This window comes from Osmia lignaria, chromosome 7, assembly GCF_051020975.1.
Source record: "Osmia lignaria lignaria isolate PbOS001 chromosome 7, iyOsmLign1, whole genome shotgun sequence".
Lineage (NCBI taxonomy): Eukaryota > Metazoa > Arthropoda > Insecta > Hymenoptera > Megachilidae > Osmia > Osmia lignaria.
Genome location: NC_135038.1, coordinates 7,684,282 through 7,707,973, shown reverse-complemented (window position 1 = coordinate 7,707,973; position 23,692 = coordinate 7,684,282). Strand labels below are relative to the sequence as shown.

The 23,692-nt window shown below is 34.1% G+C and overlaps 1 protein-coding gene across 2 annotated transcripts in view; it reads right to left on the bottom strand.

Annotated features, from left to right (window-relative positions):
• Positions 1–23,692, bottom strand: part of dpr1 (defective proboscis extension response 1) — a 221,829-nt gene that overhangs the window by 20,727 nt on the left and 177,410 nt on the right. For both annotated transcript variants that reach the window (XM_076689284.1, XM_076689285.1), the window contains exons 4-5: positions 7,280–7,499; positions 3,072–3,169 (exon numbers count right to left, since the gene is read on the bottom strand). In XM_076689284.1, coding sequence (XP_076545399.1) covers positions 3,072–3,169; positions 7,280–7,499 — 318 coding nt within the window. The remainder of the gene's footprint in view (positions 1–3,071; positions 3,170–7,279; positions 7,500–23,692) is intronic.

The following is a 23,692-nucleotide window of genomic DNA, read 5'->3' as shown; positions in this document are numbered from 1 at the left end:
CAGAGCGTGTAATTTTGCATATTTATAAATTCTGATGCGAACGCGGTAAAAGCCATCGTCAATCGAAATTGGAAAAAAATTCCAGCCTTCGGAAGAATGGATCTGGTAATAATCGGAACAGCTCTAATTTATATTACCGTGTCACCTGTTTAACGAGCATCCAGACCTCAAGAGGGATTGTTTATCGATCAAATATTATTATCTGCTCCGATGTACAGAAAACGACACGGTTTCGTTTTGTATCTAAACACCATATAGAATTCAAATCGTTAATTAATTTTCTCTATTTAAAGAATTTCATGAACATAAAAAAATTAAATAAACAATTTGCTATTTACTAAGCAAAACTACTATAATTATTTTGACAAAGTAAGGTTCGAATCCTTTTTATAATTTAATATCTAATTGAATTTCATTAAAGTTTCATAAGTTCGTCATCCACGTGTTTGCTTGGTATAATATGTACGGCAATATGAATGCAGTTTACATTGTGTGGTGCACGAGTCCCGAACAGACACAAGTTATCAGGGAACATCGGCTCCAATGTGCAACAAGGAAAGACAAACAAGATAGTTTGATGGCTCTACGATCGGTTCAGTTAACAATATGTCTTTGGTCAACGTCAAAGGGCTCGTTTGGGAAAGTTAATGAATCAGTATCTAATATCGTGCTTAATAGAAGATGAACGAAACTTATGGAGGAGAACGGCCCTTACGGACAGAATTGATGAATTTGTTATTAAATCTTGAATTACAATACGGTAGTGAAATGCACAAGTCATTAGAATAATTGAAAAAGAACTACTTTAAGGTTCTATTGAAATTTTCGTGATTATTAGCTATCTAATGCCTCAATTCCTGATTCTAAGTTTCTAATGGTCTAATTTTTGATTTCCTAATTTTCTAACAGAAAATTCTTAATTCTAATTTTCTAATATCTCAATGTTTAATATGAAAATATTTAATAGGAAATCTCTAATTTTAATTTTTTATTTTTCCAATTCAGTAATTATTACTGTCATATAATATTATTCTTCTCAATATTATTTCAGAGGCTATATCAATTTTCAGGAATAAATCCCTGAAATTGTAAAACATTTTACTACGTCGATTTTTCTTGGAAAATACTCGCACGAGGTAATCGAAAATTCGTAACGAACAACCGACAGGATTGCAATTTTACCATCTTGCAAACCGTTCTAGTTTTTACGTGGTCCATAAATGAGACGTTTAAATTTTTGAAACTCAACTTCAGAAAACTCTTCGCTACCTTTTTACACTACTAAAAGCAAACTAACTTCCGGCAGGTAAAAACATTTCAGTTGCTTTCAGAGCTTTTTTCGCTTGGCCAACTTATCTCGAAACTTTCTAAAATTCGCGCTTTTCAAAAAATTTCATTGCTCTATATTAATTATGGTATAACTGACAAAATGGTATACTTCGTAATGAAAATAAAGTTCATTGTCTTAATTCTTAATTTTGTAAAATCTTAATAGAAAATTTCCAATTCTAATTTTGCAACGTGCTAACTTCTAATTTCTTTAATTTTCAATTTTTCGGAATTTTCTTAATTTCCTAATTAGAATTTTCTAACTATTGAAATTTCAATAATTCTTAATTTTCTTAATTGTCTCTGGGTATAGATAATCCTGTTCTTCTATTAATTTTTCCAATTTCAATCCTTATTATTTCATCCACCAAATACAAAAAATTGAAGGGATTAGTGGTCTCATTCATTTACCATCATCAAACTACCATTTAACCCGTTCAATTCTACACTCAGTTGGATTGGTCTAAAAAGAATATCTATGATTGCACGTGCACAGGACGTGTTCCAATGCAGTGTGGAAGGCTGACCGGAAGTCAGGATCCGGAAGTATAGACGAACGGAGAAAAGTACAGAGAGAGCTACTAGTTTCCGTCTATATCTAAAAGATTCGATGGTGGTTCGAGAAAGGAATCGCATTACGTTCCGTTGGAACTGTTGTAACAAAAGGGGAGATAATGGCCAATGGAAAACTCGAGCAACGAAACGGATAAAGATCCCTGGATTACAGCTCCACCATCTTGTTCTTGTATCTAATTCCTCCTATTTACAGGGTCCCCTACCATGAAACCACCCTGATGAGAAAACCAACAGACCTTTGCCTTTTTTTCAGAACAGAGCCATTTCTTTCAACAGGGTGAAACTACTCTTTCCTGTTTTTTATTTATTGTCTTGATAAATTGAGATATTGAGCTGTATTAACCAATTTTGACCAATAAAAATTTTATGAACTTTAGTTTCTTTTTTTTAATTTAAAAATTAGATATTAAAAAATTAGAATCAGAAATTTCCTACTAAGGAATTAGAAAATTAAGAATTAAGTGAAATATTATCAGTTTGATAATTGGAAAATTGTCTTGATTATTAATTTTAATTATTAACCGAAATTCAATATCGTTCAACAAAACGTTTCCTTTAATATTCTCTTTTCTTCAATTTTCTTTACCGGAGGAAGTTGCTAGGAGTTCGGAATAAAATTGATAAAAAATTTTCTGATCGAATCAAGTTTCTTGCTGCGTTCAATTATTATACAAAGACTCGAGAAGCTCGGAGTCGAGGGGAATCTTTTGAAAATTCCTTTTGCATTCTTCTGTTTGAAACGCGTGAAACTATTTCGCCGAAGAAATTCGAAAGAATAGGAGATTCAGTTGCAGGTAGGAAACTTCGATGAAGATGGTATATCCTACTGATATCGAAACTTCCCATGGATGTTCGTGAAATAATTATTTCAAGATATACATGGTAAAAATGTTAGAGAAAATAAATAAATTGTTAGAGAAAAATAAGAAGAAAAATTAGTATCAAGGAAGATATTTTGTTTAAGAATGATTTCAAAAGATTCACGTTCGACTTGGTTTCCTCAAAAATTCACAGATGCGTAAAGTGATCGCGATTGCAATAATACCGAGTGTAATTCGAGGTCTTCGAACTACATGTATAAATATCAGTCTGTTTAGAATCAAGGGACTAGCTAAAATACGCGGTATTAGAATCGTTGTACCATGCAATTTCTATATGCAACTCACCATTGATGACGTGCACGTTGACGCTGGCCTTCTCTGCCACAGTGGGCACACAGCTATAGTTCCCAGAGTCGCCTGGCTTTGCATGGGTGATCCTCAATCTGTAATAAAACGAAAAACCGATATTAACCTCACTGAAAATTCATATTTCATACATATATACTAATCATGATTTTCAACATAAAAATAACAAATAATTGATGATCAAATTTTCATTGAGAAACTTTTCTTTCTGAGCAATAGAAAAACAAAAAAATTAGAAAAATTATGCTTATTACCTAATGTAATACTTGGGTCTTAATTTACAGAGAAATTAATCGTATAACGATGTATAAACGACAGCAAATGGCTCCGATTTCACGGAACGATCGTTGTTACGCGGTTCCGTTCACGAGGTATATGAAATAATTAATGACGAAATTAACAATGAAGTGTCGATGATCTAACACCCTATTAACTGGTGTTCAATAGCGCTTGCGGTACGACCAAATTTCCTCTCAACGAGAAATATAAGCGTTTTGTGATTACACTTCACTGCGTATTCATCAGTTGAAATTTTAATTACTTCAAAGTGATGTATTTATACCGAGTGCTCTAATTATTGGTAAAAGCTACCGACTTTCTCTGTCGTTGAATAGATCAATTTCCTGATTTTCACTGACAAATTTTCAGTATTTGGTGTTAATTTTATATAGAAAATCATTTTTATTGATTATTATAATGACCTATGAACGAGGTGGCTGCAAATGAACACCACAGTTTATTAGAATAATATCTATTCTAAATAGAAATGATTTTTTATATGGTACTAATAATTTTGGCAAATGCAATCCTTATACGATTGAACATATTGAAAAATTCATTAAGCGACTAATACTAATTAAAATTACAATTTTATTATTAAAGTGAAATAAGAAGAAAATTGCATTTAGTATCATCTCTGGGAAGAATTCTAGAATGTAATTTTATCTAAAAATTTTAAAAAACCCTGCAACAATGTTTTTATCCCAGCTAGTACGTAAAAGGAACTAATTGTAAGATCGAATAACCAGGTCAAAGTTAGCTATAATCCTTCTTGCGTTTTCTAATGGCAATTAATCGTCCTGTCGCGAACCTCGAAGCAACACACACGAAATTACACTTTTCAGCATCATTTAACACGAGCACACTGCACTACCAATAAAAGTCATTGGACGTCTGTTGCTAGAAACAGCAGAAATATTGGGTATCATATCCAGGCGTCGTAAATAAATCCAGTGATCCTGTTCGCCTAAGCGTATTATCCTGGTGGTAACGTTGTACATCATCCCTTTCAGCGACGTAATAAAAGCACCAAAACCCTTCTGCTTTCGCGACCTACCACTACTTTGTACACACTGATGTTAACGGAACAGTGTGTTTCAGGATAAGTTATATAAATCGTCCCGAAGGGACGAATATAGTTCACTCGTGATATGTGTTCTATTTTCATGAAACTCTTGGTAATTGAACATTTTTGTCTCGAACTAAACGATTGAAATAATTTAATGGGAGATTTTCAGTCAAAGTACAAATTTTATTGAAATATTACATATTCTGAGGATAATTTAAAAATCAATCGTTAATAGGAAGGTTTCATTATTTTTGAATTTCCGTTTCAAATTAAAAAATTTATCAAACTACCTTTGTGAAAGTATATGTCAACCTTTAACTACATTTGCCAATTTATTTTTAATTTGAACATAAATTGGTACACTCTAATATTAAATAGAAAACTGATACCGGATGTATGAAACAATTTTCACACTCCATTATCGAACAAATAAAAATCCTCTAAGTCTACAATAAATCCACTAGGTCAAAGGAGGGTGTCTCTCTCAGAGAAGAGAAAATAATTTGACGTCAAATACACAAGTGACACAATGTAGTGGCTCGTAAAGAAGTTCCAAAGCAACTCGTTCCCAACAGATTATTGATTAATCATTTACTTGTGTTTCAGTAGTTTCATCGTTCGTCGCACTAACGTATTACACCCCTGGGGCTAATAACGATCGTTTAAGAACTACGTAACAGTGGCCCTGGAGTTGCTGTTCCACCGACAAACCGAGAAAGCCTTGAGAAATAATTATTTTCATTTTCAACGAACAAACTGGGTCTGCCTTTAATAAACCCTCGAGATAATGAACGTAAATAACAGGTGGACGAGGTTAGTGTCGCCCAGTGAATTCTGTTGACTTTGTACCACATTGCTGATAAAGTGGTTGTGAAATGTTTAATCCAATTTTACTGAAGCTATTTTAACTCTTTCATACCATATATTAAGGATTAATTGTTTTAACAACTTAACTACCAGGATTATAATTGGTACGACACCTTTTATAAAGAGTTATTATCACTTTGATAGTCGGAGATTTTATGATTTTTGAAATTTCTCTGAAAGGAGATTATTAAATTCAGGGGGAATTAATTTTCAAATTATAATTAATTATAAGAAATTAGGTAATGATTGGTAAAAGTGTGGAGAATATGAAAATTTTAATTTCAATTTGATAATTAGTATTATTAGTAAAGTACTTAGCTTTTTCAACGTTTGGAAATGTGCTGTACCTTCTAATTAAGACACACAGAAATTTCATGTAATTAGGTCAGTAATTCTCCAAATTTCAAAGCTTTAATTAAAAATGAGCACTGAAATTTTGAAGTGAAAAAAATTTGCATAATGTATCTAAAGAAATGATGTAAAATTTTGAAAATCCAAGAGAAAAATATTTTTTTACTAATCTGCTAACATTTAATTGCCCATTCTAGGGCTATAGGGCATCGAGTTGTACAGGTCTATTGTGTAACCACGTAATATTCAGTTGGTCGTCGAGTAGGGTGGAAACAAGGCGAGCGAAGTGTCCTTTGTCAGCTGGCCTGTGCACCGTGAAGACGGATCGGGCGTGCTCTGCATTTCTAGCCGGACCTTGTCAGCCCTTGCCGCCATTTCTGTCACGTTATTGCAACCGTACTGCATCTGTTTTTGGACGTGATTGACGATTGTCAGCCCCGATGAATTTACGAGGTCGTACATTGGCTCAAGAACCCCGAATTAATTGTCTCGTGGATGACGCTGCATGCTACTATCTCTGTCTTTTTGCGGCGGAACATGTGTTCGTCGGTCTTTGTTGTGAAAATTAGAGCCCTGCGGCGAATTGCCCTTTGAAACACTTGTAGGGATAACTAGTGGATCAACGGTTATAGTTTTGATGATTTATGCGGGCGATAATGGGAGAGAGATTATGGGGATGAATGGAGTTGCTGTTAGAAATTAGTGTCAGGGGTGATTAGTAATTTCTCAGGTTTTTTATAGGTTTTCTATTTCCAAATCTTTAGTATTATTAACGATTATAGCAAAGAGATAGGTTTTGAAACATTATTGATTATTCAAGAAGGATACTTAATCAATTTGTGAATTTTCAAAAAATCTTATCAGAGAAATTCAATAACTTTCAAATGATATTTAATTAACTTAATTAAGAGTGCTTGAATTTTTAGGACGGCTCTCAAATTCTGATACCGAGACTCGTTAATTAAAGTTAAATAGCTAAATAATTAATTCGGAGATTCATAATAAAAATTAACAAGTTTCAAAGTATTTTTTTATTATATTCGTGGATCGACCTACAAGAATTTCGGGCCAACTTTTAATTGGAATAGCAAGTTTCCACGATGGTGCATGCAGCTCACGAAAACGTCTCTTTTTATTAGAAAATGGCTATTCGCTGCAGAAAATCCTGCTTTGTTATGAAACATTTTATTCAATTTGGAAACTTTTACTATAGAATCTTTCTGTACCATTGTTCTAAGAACTTTTAACCGAACATATGATGGTACCAAAAGTTGTCATAATGGTACCTTTCATTTATTTTATGTCACCCCATGTTTCATTTCCATTTATTAGAGTTCAATTTCTTGAGAATAAAAAATAGCAAGCTTTCAAATTTTGTCCATATATTAGTATTAATTTTCTTTAAAATAGAACTTTGAAATTTAACCTTTAAAATTATTACCTTGTATAATTACTAGTATCAGCATCTGTTTTTTTCTCCCTAAATTAATTAATTATATTTGAGGTGTCAATGACCAGTGTCCCCATAGTAGAACCACACTGTATTACGTTAAGACTCTTAATTCTTCTATATTTTTATATAGAAAATAAAATAAAATAAAATAAAATAAAATAAAAATACCTTGATGTGAGTGCGTCGCTCCATTCTGTTTCCACAGTGATACGAGGCTCACCGTTTACGTCGTTCTCCGAATGTGGCGACGTTACTACTGGCTGACTACCACGGTACCAAGCTACTGTACCCAAATCATGAGGTCCTTGAGACATCAGGCAGGTGAGTGTGAGAAGACTGCCAGTTTTTACATATATATCCGATGGCCCACTTATTCTAGCTCGTGCTTCTGTAACAAAAAATGTTTTCATTCGTCAGTACAGCTATAATTGGATTTAAGGTAGGTATTTAAAAATTGATATTTTCAGAATTATTCATAATTTTTGCAAAATATCTTGTACAATTTTATTAGAAATCCCATTAAATGACTAATTGTTAAAATAAAATATTAATTAATTTTAAAGCACTCTTTTCTTAATTTACTTTGTGCTCGTTTAATTAAATTTATAATTATAGATAATCGTCAAAGCAGTTAAAATGTTAAAGGAATAAAATGATAAGAAGTTAGAAATCAGAATGCCAGTTGACTAAGCTTTAAAGGTAGTTTCGAATGCTGCGTCAATGTTACGGACCTGGCTATCCGATATCCGATACCGATAAATTATTCATATCGCGGGGAAATCGCGTCGTATATAAGCACCTAGTGTTGGACCATCCTGGGATTTAGTTCGACCTACTTTGTAATTAGCACGCGAATGGTTTCCTCGACGCTGTACATTTATAATGTGCGTGAGTAATTAGGTGCGACTGAAATTATCGTTCGAATTTACAGTGAGAGGTCAAATTTCGCCCTAGTACAAACTGTTCAACCCTGTCATCCTATTTATGGGTCACAAAATCTTACACATTTAGTCTCGTTTAACAAACATGATACCTTAACAGGTGAAAGAATTTAACCACTTAAGATTAAAAATAAAATATGTTAATAATTTTACAAATCCACACATCGTATAGAATGTTTCAAAAATTCATTGGCAACCAAGTGTAATTTAATATTTGATTCCTGAAAAGTTGAACAGATGTCGAAGAGATAGCAGGAAAAATTTCACCCTATACGTATTAAAATTTAAAACATATAAGACTCTTGACAGGATACTCGTTGAAAAGCAACTATAACCGAGGTTCATTCGCAGGTGTTCTCAAAGCGAGTGCCAAATCCTTTCGAATTCTGCAATAAATCTTTAAATGTCGTTCTATAAGCCCATCTCACGTATCCAGTTGAAGCCTTTCCTTCACTTTGTTTTTCTTTTTCTTCCTATTTTCCGCACCCTTTTTTTTCAAAAACCCTCATCAATTTCAGCCCGGCCAGAGAGATATCTATCAGGCCACAGTTCAACGAATACAGGCTAAACAGAAGAAAAATGTGTCCAGTCACCGTTCAGATATCAAATTCGAATGGAAATCACGAACATTCGATTTGTGGTGTTTCATAGCGAAACAAACTATTGATTTCTGTTTTAAGTTTGATGGAAATAAAATAAATAAAAATAAAATAAAGTAAAAGGGTAGAGTGAAGTTTTATGAAAATACAAAATTACCCACCACTCATTAAAATTTAAGTATTATATAATTATTAATTAGTTGAAAATTATAAATTAGCATTTTCATTTTCGAAGAATTCAATGTAAAATTGAAAGTTAATTAACATCAGAGATTTTAGAGATACTTTCACACCAAGAAATCATACTAATTGTAAATGGTTAAAAATGGCTGCTCGATAAGATTCACGATGAATGGAGGGTGGCAGGAAAAAGCATTAACGAGTAATTCACACCAAGCAGAATCGACTTTTCATTATGGAAAAGTTGGACGAAGGCTAACTCTCTCACGGGAGAAGAGGAAGCTCGTTCAACTTCCTAATGAAATGTTCCTTACATTGTATAAAATAGATAGCGACGTCTTTCTTTCGCTTTTTGAAAAATTCTTTCACCCACCTCAACTTGGAATATAGGTTAGAGACTCTTGCTTTAAAGGGTTAAAGCTAACAAGAGACAGAGAACCTTATCGTTTTCTCTACTTTCTTTCACGTTATATACATATAGTATTCCTTGCACTGTGTTTTATACAAATCTCAACAAATTTTATAATCTGGACATTTAAAATCCTATATTAACTACTTCAGTATTTAGTTATTAATATTTTTATATTATCGCTAAATATCTTCCTATAAAATTCTACAAATTCACGAATATAAAACATCATAAATTATCCACAGTCAGCTAATAAAGAAAATCAATCTCTCAGTGAACAAAGAAAAAAGAAGTCTAACCAACCCTCGTTAAAGCGAATCCACCCTCCACACGATATTGCTCATGACGAGTTCTCAAAAAGAGGTTTACGCCGAGTTAAAAAAAAAAGAAGAAAGATGAGAAAGAAGGTAACAAGGAGGAAGAAAAAGGAAGAAGGAAAGTAAGCTTTGTAAGCAGCGGCAATGAGCTTACCCCGGGTACTTCTAGAATACCGGCGAGAAAGGGGTGAGACCTAACGTTAGCTAGGGAGAGAGGAAAAAAAAGCCTTGAAAGAGTGGATGTCCTTTTGTCGTTGCACCCTGAAAACCACCGACACCAAGCGTCGCGACGCTCGGTGTCGTTACCGGTGATGTTAATATCTTCGTAGAACATTAGGGTTTATTAGAAACGAGACTTCGTGCAAGCGAGCAGTTTCTTTTCTCTCTTCTTGCATCCTTTATCTTTCTCTTTCCTTTTAGGAAGTTGAATACGTTTTTAAATTTTCAGCTTGATATTTTGTTAAAATAATTATTCATACATTCCTCTTACATCAATTTTGATATTATTAATTATTATTATAGAAATTTTGCATTTTTTCCAAGATCGATAGTTCTTAATTTTCTTTAGTAAAATACAAAATTTTTAACTTCTAAGGTTCACAGTATGTTATTTATTTATTTTTGAAAATAAATATTCCATATTATTAGCATTTTTTTCTTGTTATTTGAATTCAGGGAGATACAACACAGCCAAGGATTAAAATCATAAGGAGAACAGGAATCTGTCTTTTGAAAGGGTGTCATGGGGTTATCGGGAAAATTCAAAATCTGCGTAAACACAAGGACCATGATTACGTTCACTGGCAAGAAGCACTTTGGGCGTGCAGATACGCGTTAAATTACATCGTTATGCAAATTGAACGATGTTGCTAGTTTTCGAGTCGGCTGAATTGCCCGACCGGCAAATCCGATTAACCCCCTTGCCTCTCTTATAATAACGACACTCGTCCTCCACTTCACAACCTAATTTCACTGATTCGCCTTCTAACTTGAACGAACGATGGAAAATTTTATCCCGAGTAATGAGCAACGATGTCGTTTATGTCCTGCTATCCAGATAAATCGTTCGCGAACCGATTTAATTAGCTGCTACTTGATCCGTATTTTAATCTATGTATGCCATCCTTCAGACAACTTTTTTTTTCTGAATTTCATTTATGGAGCAGCAATAAATTATTAATTGAAATTAAAAAATATTGGAACCTGAGTCCATATGATTTATACCTTTAATCCAACCTCTTACTTATGTATTTATGAAAAATCTAATATGTACCTGTAAAAAATTTAATATCAAATGGCACTGTCTGAATTCAAAGAGTTGAAGATACAGAATTAGTCAACGATACTTCGATGAATCATCGATAATCCTTGGATTATCGAGGCCGAAGGTACCGTAACTCATTCGAGACAGACTTTAAGACGAATCGTTCGAATTAATTGCTTTTCTGTCGAACGCATCGTACCATTGCTCGCAGCCAGTTGTTGATCGTATCGAGGATTATTCGTGTAATTTACGCCAGTTTCGTGCGTCCTGCTCGAAATCGATTATTTGCCACGTTTAACTTCCATCAGCGTTCAACCAACTGTGTTTGTGCGGCTGATAATTGTAACAGGAATTGCGTGCAATTAGGCACAAACTGGAATTGTGCAACTTTGATTCCTCCCTTTGTACAACCTGCCACGCGATGTTAGTGATTCGCTGTTCAATCGAACTGAAAATTTATTTTTCACCTATCAAACCAACATCGACACCTGTCAATAAACATATTTAAAACACCTTTAAAAATAACTAATTAATTGAAAGTAAGAAATTACAAATTTCACATTAAAAAATTTGAACATCGATAAGACGATCGATCGAAGGTGTTCGATATTTCCGGAAACGGCATGAATAGCCGGCTTAAATACTCGAAGGCAACGGATGTTAGAGGTGCCAGTACCGACAGCTGGCCGTATATCAAACGTCAGTAAGTCGGATTTATTACGTTTCAAAGTTTAACAATGTCCAAGGGAGCCAGTGCCGATTGGCGTGACTTTAACCGAGTTCACCAGGAGCTTCCCCGGTTCACGATAGATAGTACAGAGTAAAAGGAAGAAGGGGGTTCTCGACGGTGATTCAGCCGGAAGTTGCACGGGTTTTATCGGTTCCACGCGGACCCCGACCCCAGCCCCTGAAGTAAATAAAATCTGCACGAGATAGATTGCGAACGAGCAATAACCTTAGATGTTATAGTGGATGGCTTTCGCAGGTTTACAGTTGGATTCCTGTGTAACCAGTGATTTCTATTGGGCTACATTTCGATAAATGTTTCGGGGGGATGTTATGAAAGGGATGGAGGCGAACGGATGTTTGCAGACACTGCTCTTTTTCTTTCTTATCTATCTTTCATCTTCTTCCAGCAATAGGATAGATTTTCCAACATATTGCTTTATTTTGAAATTTCGTAGATTCTAGAAATATGGAATTCTTTTTAGAGATATTACATGATATTAATACAGTTTCCTATTTTCTAATTGTCCGAAAGTTTTAATTTCCTATTATTTAAGAGAATTTCACCGCGAATATTCCTTCAAAAGCAATATTTTCCTGGACGGTTTGTTTTGAAAACGAGGCAAACGGAAACAAAAGCGAGTTACGATCAGAAAGCCACAAAACAACAATGAACGTTTCAGAGGAACGGTATACAGGATGGTGAAAAAATTCGTTCTGATCCCAAGTAGGATGCATAAAAGATCTCAAGCTAGTAAATACGTCCGGCAGAGTCGATTCGAAAGCACCACACTTAACCCATCGCGTACACACACGTGCACCCTCGACAAGAGGTTGGAGTTACGGCGTTTATATCATACACGTTCGGTCTCGTCGTAAAATTTGGAATGTTGCCCGAGTATCTGGGTTAAGAGTGGCCACTTGGGTTGCATCGGCGAGAAGAAAAATGCTCGAACGTCGTCCATGGTTCCCGGAGTGGATTCCCCTGATCCCAAATGCTTTAATCGATCTGAAAACCACCCCCGATATATCGACGAGTCTGGAGGTGAATGATTGCAACGATGATCGAATAGTTGTTTTTGAAAACCATTAAACAGAAGGCGAAGATAACTACTCTACCCAAACTGACCACGGGTCTGGATCAACAAAATTAAAAATTAATTTTCTAATCGAATTCTTCCATCTGTTATTTCAAATTTCCTTTCCCCTTTCATTCATTCTCAACTCGGCTAAATTAAATTCATCCGACTGGTCGGTTACCCCCTCTGCAGCAGTTAATCCATCAAAATAAACTCCGCACCACATTTCATCCCATGAAACGAGAAACACGCCACAATATGAACATCTTCCAAGCCATATACAGCATAGAAAATTCACCCCTTAATACAACACAGTTCGTTGCATTCGCGTACCAATCATCCCGCGTAAAACCATCTCGTAGAGGCAGCAAATACAGGAGTAATCCTCTTCGTCCAGATATTCCCTAGAGCAAATTTTCTCGCGGAGAGAGAGAGAGAGAGAAAAAAAATAGGAAGGCAACAGGAACAAAGCGGCGAAAGTGTGGCTCGGGTACGCGAAGTTGCCATAAATCGTGATGCCATCAAGACGGACGAGCGCCCATCCGTGGGACGATAATAAGCCGTCCATGTTTCTAAGTTTCCGCAATTTCCAGGCGCAAAGTGAATTTATACGGTGGCCAGCAGGCCGTAATGCAAACCGTTGGCAAGTGAGTTATTCGACTCGCGGGACCATGGGCAATGGAACTTGAAGCAGGCCACGAACAATCGTTGCTGATGATAATCACCCGGGATACGACAATGGGCCGCGAGGAAACGCGAGGAAAAAGCAACGGACGAGTTCAAGAAGACGCCCGAAGGTGGGTTTTGGACAGAGCCGCAAAACACTGGGGAGTTCAGGGAAGTTCATTTAACTTTAGACGATAATCACTCGGTCGAAATGAGATAAACCGGTCGAGCCGAGAACGGACCGAGTGCTTTGGGAATAGTTGTTTTATGTTGTTCAATGATTAGTTAGGTGTTAAGAGATTTTAACGAGTGGGTACATATATTAGGACCATTTGCATGCTACCCTCATTAGTCAAAGAAATAATATTCGTATCTGTTAATCAGAATATAAAATATAATTATTTTATTAATAATGAATTTTGTGCTGCAAAATATTTAATTTCTTAAATTTTGATTTATATAATTTTACACATTTTTTCAGTTATGTTTCTGATTAATTAAAAAATGAATCTAATGTTTGCTCATCTCTTCTGTTAAATTATTGTTTATTAACTACAATTTAAAATATAATATTAATGTTCAATCACATTTTTTTATTCACCAATATTTTGAAATAATTCTTTTCCTTTTATTCTTACAAACTCTCACGTACTTGCATTTGATTTTCATTCAAACGTCTGCATCTATTGTTTTTGTAGAAAAAGGGGGGTCGCTGCAAGGAAGATCCATGCGAATCCCATAGCTTAAAACTTAAACTAATACGTCAGTGCGTAGGATGAAAGTTTCAATGTAGAACGTAGACAAGGGAATAGCCTGTGGAATAGTTAAGTTGGTGTCCTATAGACGATGTAATCTGGGCTACCTGTTCCTTAAGCTGCTTACTGTCAAAATAACTTAACGTGCATCCATGCTGTCCCAACAACGCGTCTAATGTCCTACTTAGCGCATCCTACTTCATTACTAATGCAAAATTTCTGTGTATAGATTAAGGGAATTACAAGGAATATTTGTCCGAGTGTAACATTGAAATATTTCGCTTAAAAGCGGATCCTATTGAAATTTATACAAAAACATTGAAAAGAATAATTTCACCTATCACTGATAGTGTAATAAGTGTAAAGAATCAAATGAAAAATGAAACCACTGTACTTTGAAGAACTGCAATTAGAAAATTATGATAATCAACCATGAACCCCGGTTTAGAGTTGATTTATTACAATAAAATACAATCGATTTGCGTCAAAGTGACACTGACATTTATACATACTCTCTAATTACTCTTGATATTTGCGTTTGGCGATAATCATAGCGACGATCTCGTCGAACCAAGTAATTATCGTCAAACTTTCAACCGCACAGTGTGTCGTGCAAAAGCATAATCGTGTTTATCATTAGAATACCTCTGTTTATAGCTGTGAATAGGGATGGCACACGTGTCCCGTCGTTATCAAGAGAGAACATCGATTATTATCCAGCAACACAGCACGTTCATCTGGCTTGATAATTACAATCTCGTTCGGTATTCTGCTAAAACGTACGATGGGATAACCGAACGAAACCACTTGTAGCTTAATAATAACACCATTAAGCCAGGGTCACCCCGTGTAATGGGGTTGTTACTGTTCTTCCGAAACCGATCGGAAGTTTATGGTATAGGAAATCCCAGAAAAATGTGAATTTTGAATAACAATAGCAGAAACAAATTGTTTTATTACAATGTTTTATAATATTATACTGGGGCTAGAAGTTAGTCGATTTATTTTTAATTTTTACCTTCTTCACTATAATCTGTACTACTTGAAAGTTTTAATTTTAATTTTAAATTAATACATTTGTGCATGCTTAGAAAATTGTACGGTGATTCATGTAAAATTATTCCATGTAAAATATTCTGTAACAAGAATTTAAGTACGTAACGAGTGATAAAAATAAAAGTTTACTAAAAGTTCTTGAAAACATTCCATAGCTATCAATGAACTTCAAGTGCTGTAACTTAAAGTCATTAAGAATGAACACCTGATACTATCCGCTGTCCAACAAAATTAGATCAAAATGGAAGGGAACCACTTTCGGCCTAGTTTTTTGTCAGGTAACATCGGATATTACGAAATTTGACGCGTACTTTGAGCCCATTACAGAGGTGCAACTCCCTTAACTCTTTTTAGTAATTAACACGTCCAATAAGAGAGTACTACATCTACAATAAATATTATTTTTAATATCAACATCAAACCTATCGAATTTTTCTCTTCCTAACATCAATATACGACCGAATAAATTTAATCGTAACTTTGTAAGTAGTCAATAAAATCTCTTATAAAAATTCAGAGTATAAGTTTAAACATGACTGAAAATATATGCAAAACGTTAGATCTGATAATCTACTAGTTTTCTTGAAATAAATTTTCAAAGATTGTATAAAAAGAGGGTGGTCAAATGAGAATCTTTGGTTAACCTAAGTTAACCTCCTTAATTAAACTCATACCTACTGCAAATAATATAAATTTTTCATTTACTATTTACATTTACCATTATGAATCTACCAAAAGTTCACTAAAAAAGAATCTACTTCCCAAATTCGTTCAAACTGCCCTGACATCGCGGTTCCAACAAAGTGACGGTGCGGCAAAGAGCCACGCCATCGGACCGTGCGATTCTAATTGTTCCCGATTCGAACCAACATCATTCGAATATCTGGAATTCATGGATCGTTCTTCGAACGGCATAGATCGTGGCCGGAACAAAAGAGGCAGCGCGTGTTTCCGCCGAACAATGTACGACCGGTTATAAGCAACGAAACAGTCGGTAAACGCATTCTAGCACGGCCAGAGTGTTCGCCTCGGTGAACAGTCGTCCACGTATTAATTATCTCGTTATACGAGACGCATTCCTACTACCTGCTCATAATTTATGCAACCTATTTCCACTTATCGTTAGTGGCGGACCAATAAGCGTTGATTGAGAATTCACCGCAAAATTTGACAAATCCATTAAAACGAAAGAGAAAATTTGAGAATTGTTATCAGAGGTGCAATGTTAATTACAATTTGAAAATTAAAAATTTTATAATGTTTGTTAAATGGAATTCTCAATACTTTAAGCTGGTAGCTGAAGAAAATGAATTTTTCGAAAATTTTGTAAGTCTCAGATCACATTTGCATTCATCCTTGTGTTAAACGTTTCACAGCTATTGTTTCCTTACGAAAACATCCATGTTCTGTATTTACCCTACCGTTCGTGGAATTCGCGAAATTTTACGACACTGTTTATATTATGGTGTCCAGTTTGCACTATTATGAAGCGTGGTCGGTTGAAAGACGGGACAGTAGCGTTTAAATTTATGTCGCCCTCGCTTGAAAATGTGTTTTACTTTGTTTTTTCACCAGCTAGTATTTAGCCGTCGGTTTATGCAGATACCCTTGCCTCGTTCAGTATGCAAATGACCAGGGAAACGGATACGGTAAAATTTAGCTTGATGTTATCGTACAAGCCCTGTGTCTTATTGTTTGCACGTGTGCTGATGAGTATGTTTCAACGTGTGAAGGAAAATATAATTTTATTTAAATAAAATTAAAAAATATATATATTAATATTTAAAAAGCTTTGATTATGATAGTTAGGAGCGAATTAAGATTTCTGGAGTCCGAGGAGGCTCCTCAAGGAAGGAATCCAGGACTGTTAGGCTCCTCTTATTTCCCTTATACCGGCGCTGATGATATTTAACGCGTTGTTAAAGTTCATCGAAGTTTACCATTTGATTTTCATCAAAAGTACTCGCACAGATGGAGAGGCTGTAATCAAGCCACGATCCCTTTGGATCTCTCAAAGCGATATGCCGTTTAAAGTTTCACTTAGCCGAGTTTACATTTTTAATTGATCGTTTAATTTCTCGCCTCCATCTGCAAAGGCAATCAGCTAGGCAAACAAACGTCGTCGACGAATGAGACGAGACAAAATTTGATCATTCAAGAAGACGCATCGCTTCAACTTCATTTTTGTTTAAACTTTCAAATTCGACAAATTCAAAGCATACAGGATATTCTAACATTATACATGGTGCTTCAGATATTTGAAAATATCTTGAAAAATGAGAAAATTGTGGATCGGACACTTTTACTAGAAGGGGTAGTGTATGACACGTTAGAAAATTGGAAAAACAATTTGTCTTCTTTGAACAGTTTCCTTGGACACCTTTTTGCTTCGAAAACGTGCGTCGACTTAAATGTGTCCAGTGTCTGAGATTCTCGAATGATGTGTGAGAAATGGGTTCGAGAACGATTGGAATTTTGCAGAATGTTCGAGTGCAATGGATGTTGGAATGTTTTGATTAAAAGAAAAATCGAACTATAATCAATTGTTTAAAGTAGTTTTAAAAAATTCTTCAATTATAAAAAGGGACATTTGAGGTGGTTTCCATTATCAAATCAAAAAATAAATCAGTCCTGTATATCGAATTTTTTAAAACAAATTAGTTATCAATTTTTCTTTTAAATAAGAAAAAAGAGTATCTACTCGAACCGATATTTTCCACTTGGATATTTTCAACGGATGAAAAACTTTTTTGCATATTGTAGGAGGAAGAAAATTTACGGCGAATAATTCGAGCAGCCTCTAATTAATCCCACGGAGATTTCCAAAACGTTATCGATAGCCGATACCTGTTCTCTCGATTTCTATTCAAGCGTGCCACTCGTCGATTCTCAAGTTTCAGCAGGTGGACAAATAATTTTGCGGAGGAGCAAGTGCCTCGTTAATTCTGTCGAGTCGCGATTCCACGCTGTTTTTCTTGCACAAAAAGTTCATTTCAGATATTTTCTTCGAAAAATACAAAACCGATAATAACTTCACTTTAAAAAGTTTCAAAAGTTCGATTTCTCAATATTTATGGTAGGTTGAAAAATAGTAGGAAATGCAATTTTTATATTCCTTGTTTGGTATTGTTTCAGTATGAAAATACTGTAAAAATTTAATAAAAAAATTAAAATATCAATGGTTTCGATTAATATATAAATAAATAATATTTTTCTAGAAATATTGTTTCATTGGTTTAGTCTGGTTCCTTATTACATATTGCAATAATTGTACAATAAAATATGTGTTAAGTAAATTTTTAATACGTCTGACAGAAATAATGTGTTCTCGATTTTAAATAAACGTTTTATATTCCATGTCATAAGTTATCCATGAATCATATACTCAGTGACACATTTACACTTGGCTAACCAGTGAAGTTGCGCTCGATCAAGCATATCGTAAATTGAAGCTTTATAACTTCCTTACCTCATAAATACTAAAATAAAATTCGAGCCGTGAGAACTGCTAGCAGCATTAGGTTTAGTACCTTTAAATTCCAAATCAACCACTAAATCTAATAACTAGCAGTTCTACAAAGTGAAGTAAATTATTGTTGTCAGAGGATAAAGAAGAAAATATTTTAGTTAATCATTTTCTTTACCAACAGTGATATTGATACTTCGAATTTCATGGATCCATTAAAAGAGCATTTTTATGTAAAAAAAGCAACAGTATCTTTCATATTTTACTCGTTTTCACGGTAAATCACATTTCCAGTCACGTAAAACTGAGCACGGAGACGTCATTAGGAAGAGAAGACGTATATAGAAAACGCATCTAACGACAGAGTCTGAAAATACTACTGCCTTTTGATATAATTCATTTTATATTTTTATATTTTCTCAGGATATACAGAACGAAAAGACAACTTCGTGTTCACCTTTTGATGTTGAACTGAAGTGGAATTAAAATTTTTAATATTTATTTATCATCGCTAAAAATTTATTCAACATCTCTATACTGTGGTCATTACGAATTGAATTTATAAGGGACAAAAATATTTTCAGTTTCATTGCAAATTTAGACTTTAACGATAAATAAAAATCGACAACGATCCACGTTCAAAAACCAAAAGTCCTTCAAAAATAAAATAAAATTCATCTCTAAATTCCGTGCAATTTTACCCGTAACCGATACTTTTTCAAAACAGAAAAAGAATAGAAAAAAAAAGCATCGCTTTTTGCTGTAATTCGAATCGTAAAAGTTTTCAAGCGCACACCTTAAAGCTGAAACGAGTGGGTAGCTCGTTCAGCCACGATCGATGCGGCCCATCCGGAAAGAAATATTGCGTCGGCGTGTAAACAAATACTTTTCGAATAAAAGCATCCGATACTGAGGTAGCCGGGCTATCGTTTATTCTTTTTTCCTCCGGCTTTTCCCACTATATTTTTTTTCCCCAACCAACCAAACGCGCGAACGTAGACACAAGGCCTAGCCCGGTGAATTTGTTTGGAGCCGCCACTTTCGATACACTAGCCATGCACGGGAAGAAATATCGTGGCCATACGTGGCCAAATAACGTTGTTTCACGTGCAGTTGTTTTTTAACGGAACGATTTAAATACGTGACTGATGGTACATGCTGATCGATGAAAAGACTGATTGCGACACACGAGACACTATTGAAGAAACGCGAAAGTTTCCCTATGGTGGGAAGGGTTGCAAATTTACAACTACTGCGGATTTCAAGAGATACCATTAGAAACTTTGCAATTCCTTTTGAAATTATTTTGGATTTCTAGTGACAACGCGCGGAAGAGGACTATAGAAGTTAACATGTCAAATGATAGGAGGGTATTCCGACTAACACTATAATTTTTAAATTTTAAATATTATAACTTCAGTATTATATTAATTTGATTGCGTAATAAGTGGAAAATTTAAATCAGAAAGTAGAATAATAAATTAATTTTGTATTATTTTTTCACCTACTCTTTCAAACATTTGCTTCATATAATATTTATATTAGTTTACGTTTAAATTATTATAGTTTCAGAGATATTTAATTTATTTTCTGCAAATAAATTAACACGTACTCTTATATTTTGCGTGGAATTAGAAATAGTTAATTTCGAAGAAAAGTAACGAGTTTCTAATATTTTCTAGACGCATAATGTCGAATGTTAACACGGTGAGATAAGGGATGAACAAGGCGGAAAATGGAACACGAGCGGCAAGCTTTTATTATTCGTCAGCTGCAGCTCTCTCAGCAACGACGAAACACCGGCCACTTTCATGGGTGCATTATGTGCTCGGTTGCGATATGTGCATCGCAAGTTTACGATCACCGTAAACACTGTGCTGTCTTAATGTGCGTTATAAAGTGAACTTTCGAACAATCCTTTGCCTTCTTGCTTTTATTCCCGATCCTTCGAAACGAAGCGCGTGACGGTCAAATGTGTGTTTTAAAAAAGTAAAGGAAAAGTGAAAAAAAAAAAAAAAAGAAAAAAAAGGCACAACGAGTTAGACAGAACAATAGAGCTCGTTGAAACGACAATTAAATGTCACGAGGCCAATAATAATTTCCCCCTCGTTGTACACGATATTTCGCGACCGCCATTCAACCACCGATTGTTCATTGGCTTTCATTGCGCGTCATCCACCGTCATTTTTCATCTTTTTAGAGAGCGTTCGCACGTAGCTGGAATTATTTGTTCCGTCGATGTCGGCGCGATGAAAAATGCCCCAACTTCTTTCAGAAGAAACTTCGTAATTAATTTCCCTTCGTGTTCGCGACAATGTTGACGATTGTACCGAACGATGCTTCTTAAATGCGAAGTCACGGGGTTCTTTTTTGTTCTCGTTCGATACTGACGGCGAGACATTTTGTGAACTTTTGCTTTTACTTTATATTTAAATTTTTGTTTGAGTTATAGAAGATAAAATCAAAAAATACAAAATGATTTTGAAATATTTGAAGTATTAGATTATCATATTAGAATTAAGGATCTTGGAATCTTTAAATCAAAGTAGAAATTAAACAATTTTTAAATTGTGGAAGGTTGAAGAAAAGTTGTTAACAAAAATAAAAATTTTTCAGTTGCTTAAATTTTCATTTCTACAAAGTCCAAAAATTTCAAATTTTTAATTCCTATACATTATAGATTATTCAATATTTATTTCTATTGTAAATATAGGATATTCAAACAATAACTTCTAAGATATTGTTCTCAACAACAGCTTTGGAGATAGTTTGAAACGAAAGAAAGAAATCAGATAGAAACTACAGGATATAGATCTGATTTCTACGCTGTAGCCTTCACCTCGCACAATTTTTATAGAGCAATCGCTTTCCACGTTCTCTAAATCACATTTCTCCTTATATGGTTTCCCGTATTCGATCCGCGTGAGGTTCTTCAATTTTCAAACAGCAATTTTCTTAAAATTCTACCAGAATGTATCAATAGTTTCTTATATCCACATTTCTCTCACTAGCGATCGAAAAATACCAAGAACCAAGGAACAAATAACTATATAGTATGTTACTTGGGTTTTATTTTATAATGACTTAAATAAGAATTAAATCAAATTTTATGTTAATTAAAAAACTTCAATTGAAAAGTCATTACATATAACATGTAAATTATCTGTATTTACCAAAAATAAGATAGTAGCTTTTAGTATTAATAAATTTTTGAATTTTTCCAATAGAGAATGTGTAAATTAATTGTCTAAAATTGGTATATAATAAATTAATATATAAAAAAGAAACTTAATGTTCTTTAAAATCCAATATATTTTAATTATAAAACTTATTTGTAAAACTAGGAAAAAAAATATACAGATAATAATAAAATGTAGAGGTAAGTAAGAGACACATAATGTTTACTGCAATAATACATTTACAAAACAGTTGGATGGGAGAAAAGCTTGAAATTAAGAACACCAGCGAAACTTGGCAAGAGTGTCTGACCAGATACCGACTTATCTACTTGCGCCTGAATATTCAAGTTAACACAAGCGTTCCTTCACGTGTTTTTTTCCCTCGTTTTAAGGCAAACATTTAACCAGTTTCAAGATTGTGTGATAAACCTTGCCAAGAACAGAGATAAAGTAAAGTTCTTTTGTAGGAAAAAACCTAACCAACTTCTATTTAATTCTAATTCTAAACAAGTTCGTTCGTAAACGTTGTTAGTAAACTGTGCAATACTTATTCAAATTCCTTTAAACGTTTATGCTAATTTGAAGAGGATACTCTTCCATAATTTGGGGCAAAAAATATTTATATACTTTTTAAATCGTTAGCATCGATCGCCATGTTTTAAAACTCCAGTCATGATTCTTGATACAGCCTCCCTAAAATGTATCAACCACCCGAGAATAATTTTTAATTTTCTTAACTTCATGAATTTTATATCGAAATTATTTTATCCATTTGCAAAGATGGATTCGTTAAATGAATAAAAAATATTTACCACCAAATTCCAATGGTAATTCGGTAGTATTTATTTCGAGTAGAAACGGAAGTTCATCCATGAATATTGATGGGACAAGTTTAAGTGCAAGCTCCATAAAATTTCATTAACAACCACGGCCATTCGAAGCGCTAACGCAGCGGCAATTATCGCTGGGAATGACGAACGTAATGGGAATAGGTAATAACCGTGGGAACCTATTATGCGTCCTATTTAGCAAAATCTGAATTGGATTGTATTAGACACGTCTTGTCACAAACTTAAACGCGAATTGATCGTCGAAATCTGATTTTAATTACGCATTAGCACGTCAACTGCTGCAGTGAAAATTAGGGTATTTGGTCAGACACGTTCTAATACAATTAAGAATAGAGATAATGATTTTCTTAATTTGTCATTCAATATCATTGGTTAAATATTAAGAGTAATTAATTAAAATTAATTAGTCTGCACAATAACTTAAATATTTTCAAATTTCTTTATGTTTTCTTTCATCCAATCAACATACACAGGATCTAATACAACTCAGAAACTAGTTCGTTCACGCTGGAGAGTATCCTGATTCTGATAAATCTAGTTTATAGTTACTACTATCCTGCATGTATGATTTACTAGGTAACTCGTGGACCGTGCACACTTTACCCTCAGGTTCAACACTAACAACTATTTCATGCTAATTATATGTTTTAATATTAGGGAATCAGGAAACTAACTTAATTCTCTTCAACTAGAAGCTTTCTTGTTTTAATTTAATTTAACTATATGTACAATAAACATTCACTAGTATTATATTTCATAGTAAAGATTAGTATAATAAATAAGTCCAAAATTTTCATTAAAATGCATAACTTTTAATTATTATTTTATATTAAATATTAAATAAAACCCTTAAGTCTCAGACCCTTAGGTTCTCAAACTCTTAAGAACTTAAGGTTCTTAAAAAGTTTAGATACTTAAACTCCACAAGTCTATTTATTTAAAACAGCAGAAATATGTTTAATCAAAACGAATCCTAAAAGATAAGAATCCAAGAGGAACATGCTTCCTTTGTAATTTAGACCAAAAGCGCTCTGATTTCAGAAGCAGTATTAATTTAAAATTTTCTACTTCTTGTATCTGAAACCGTGAAAGA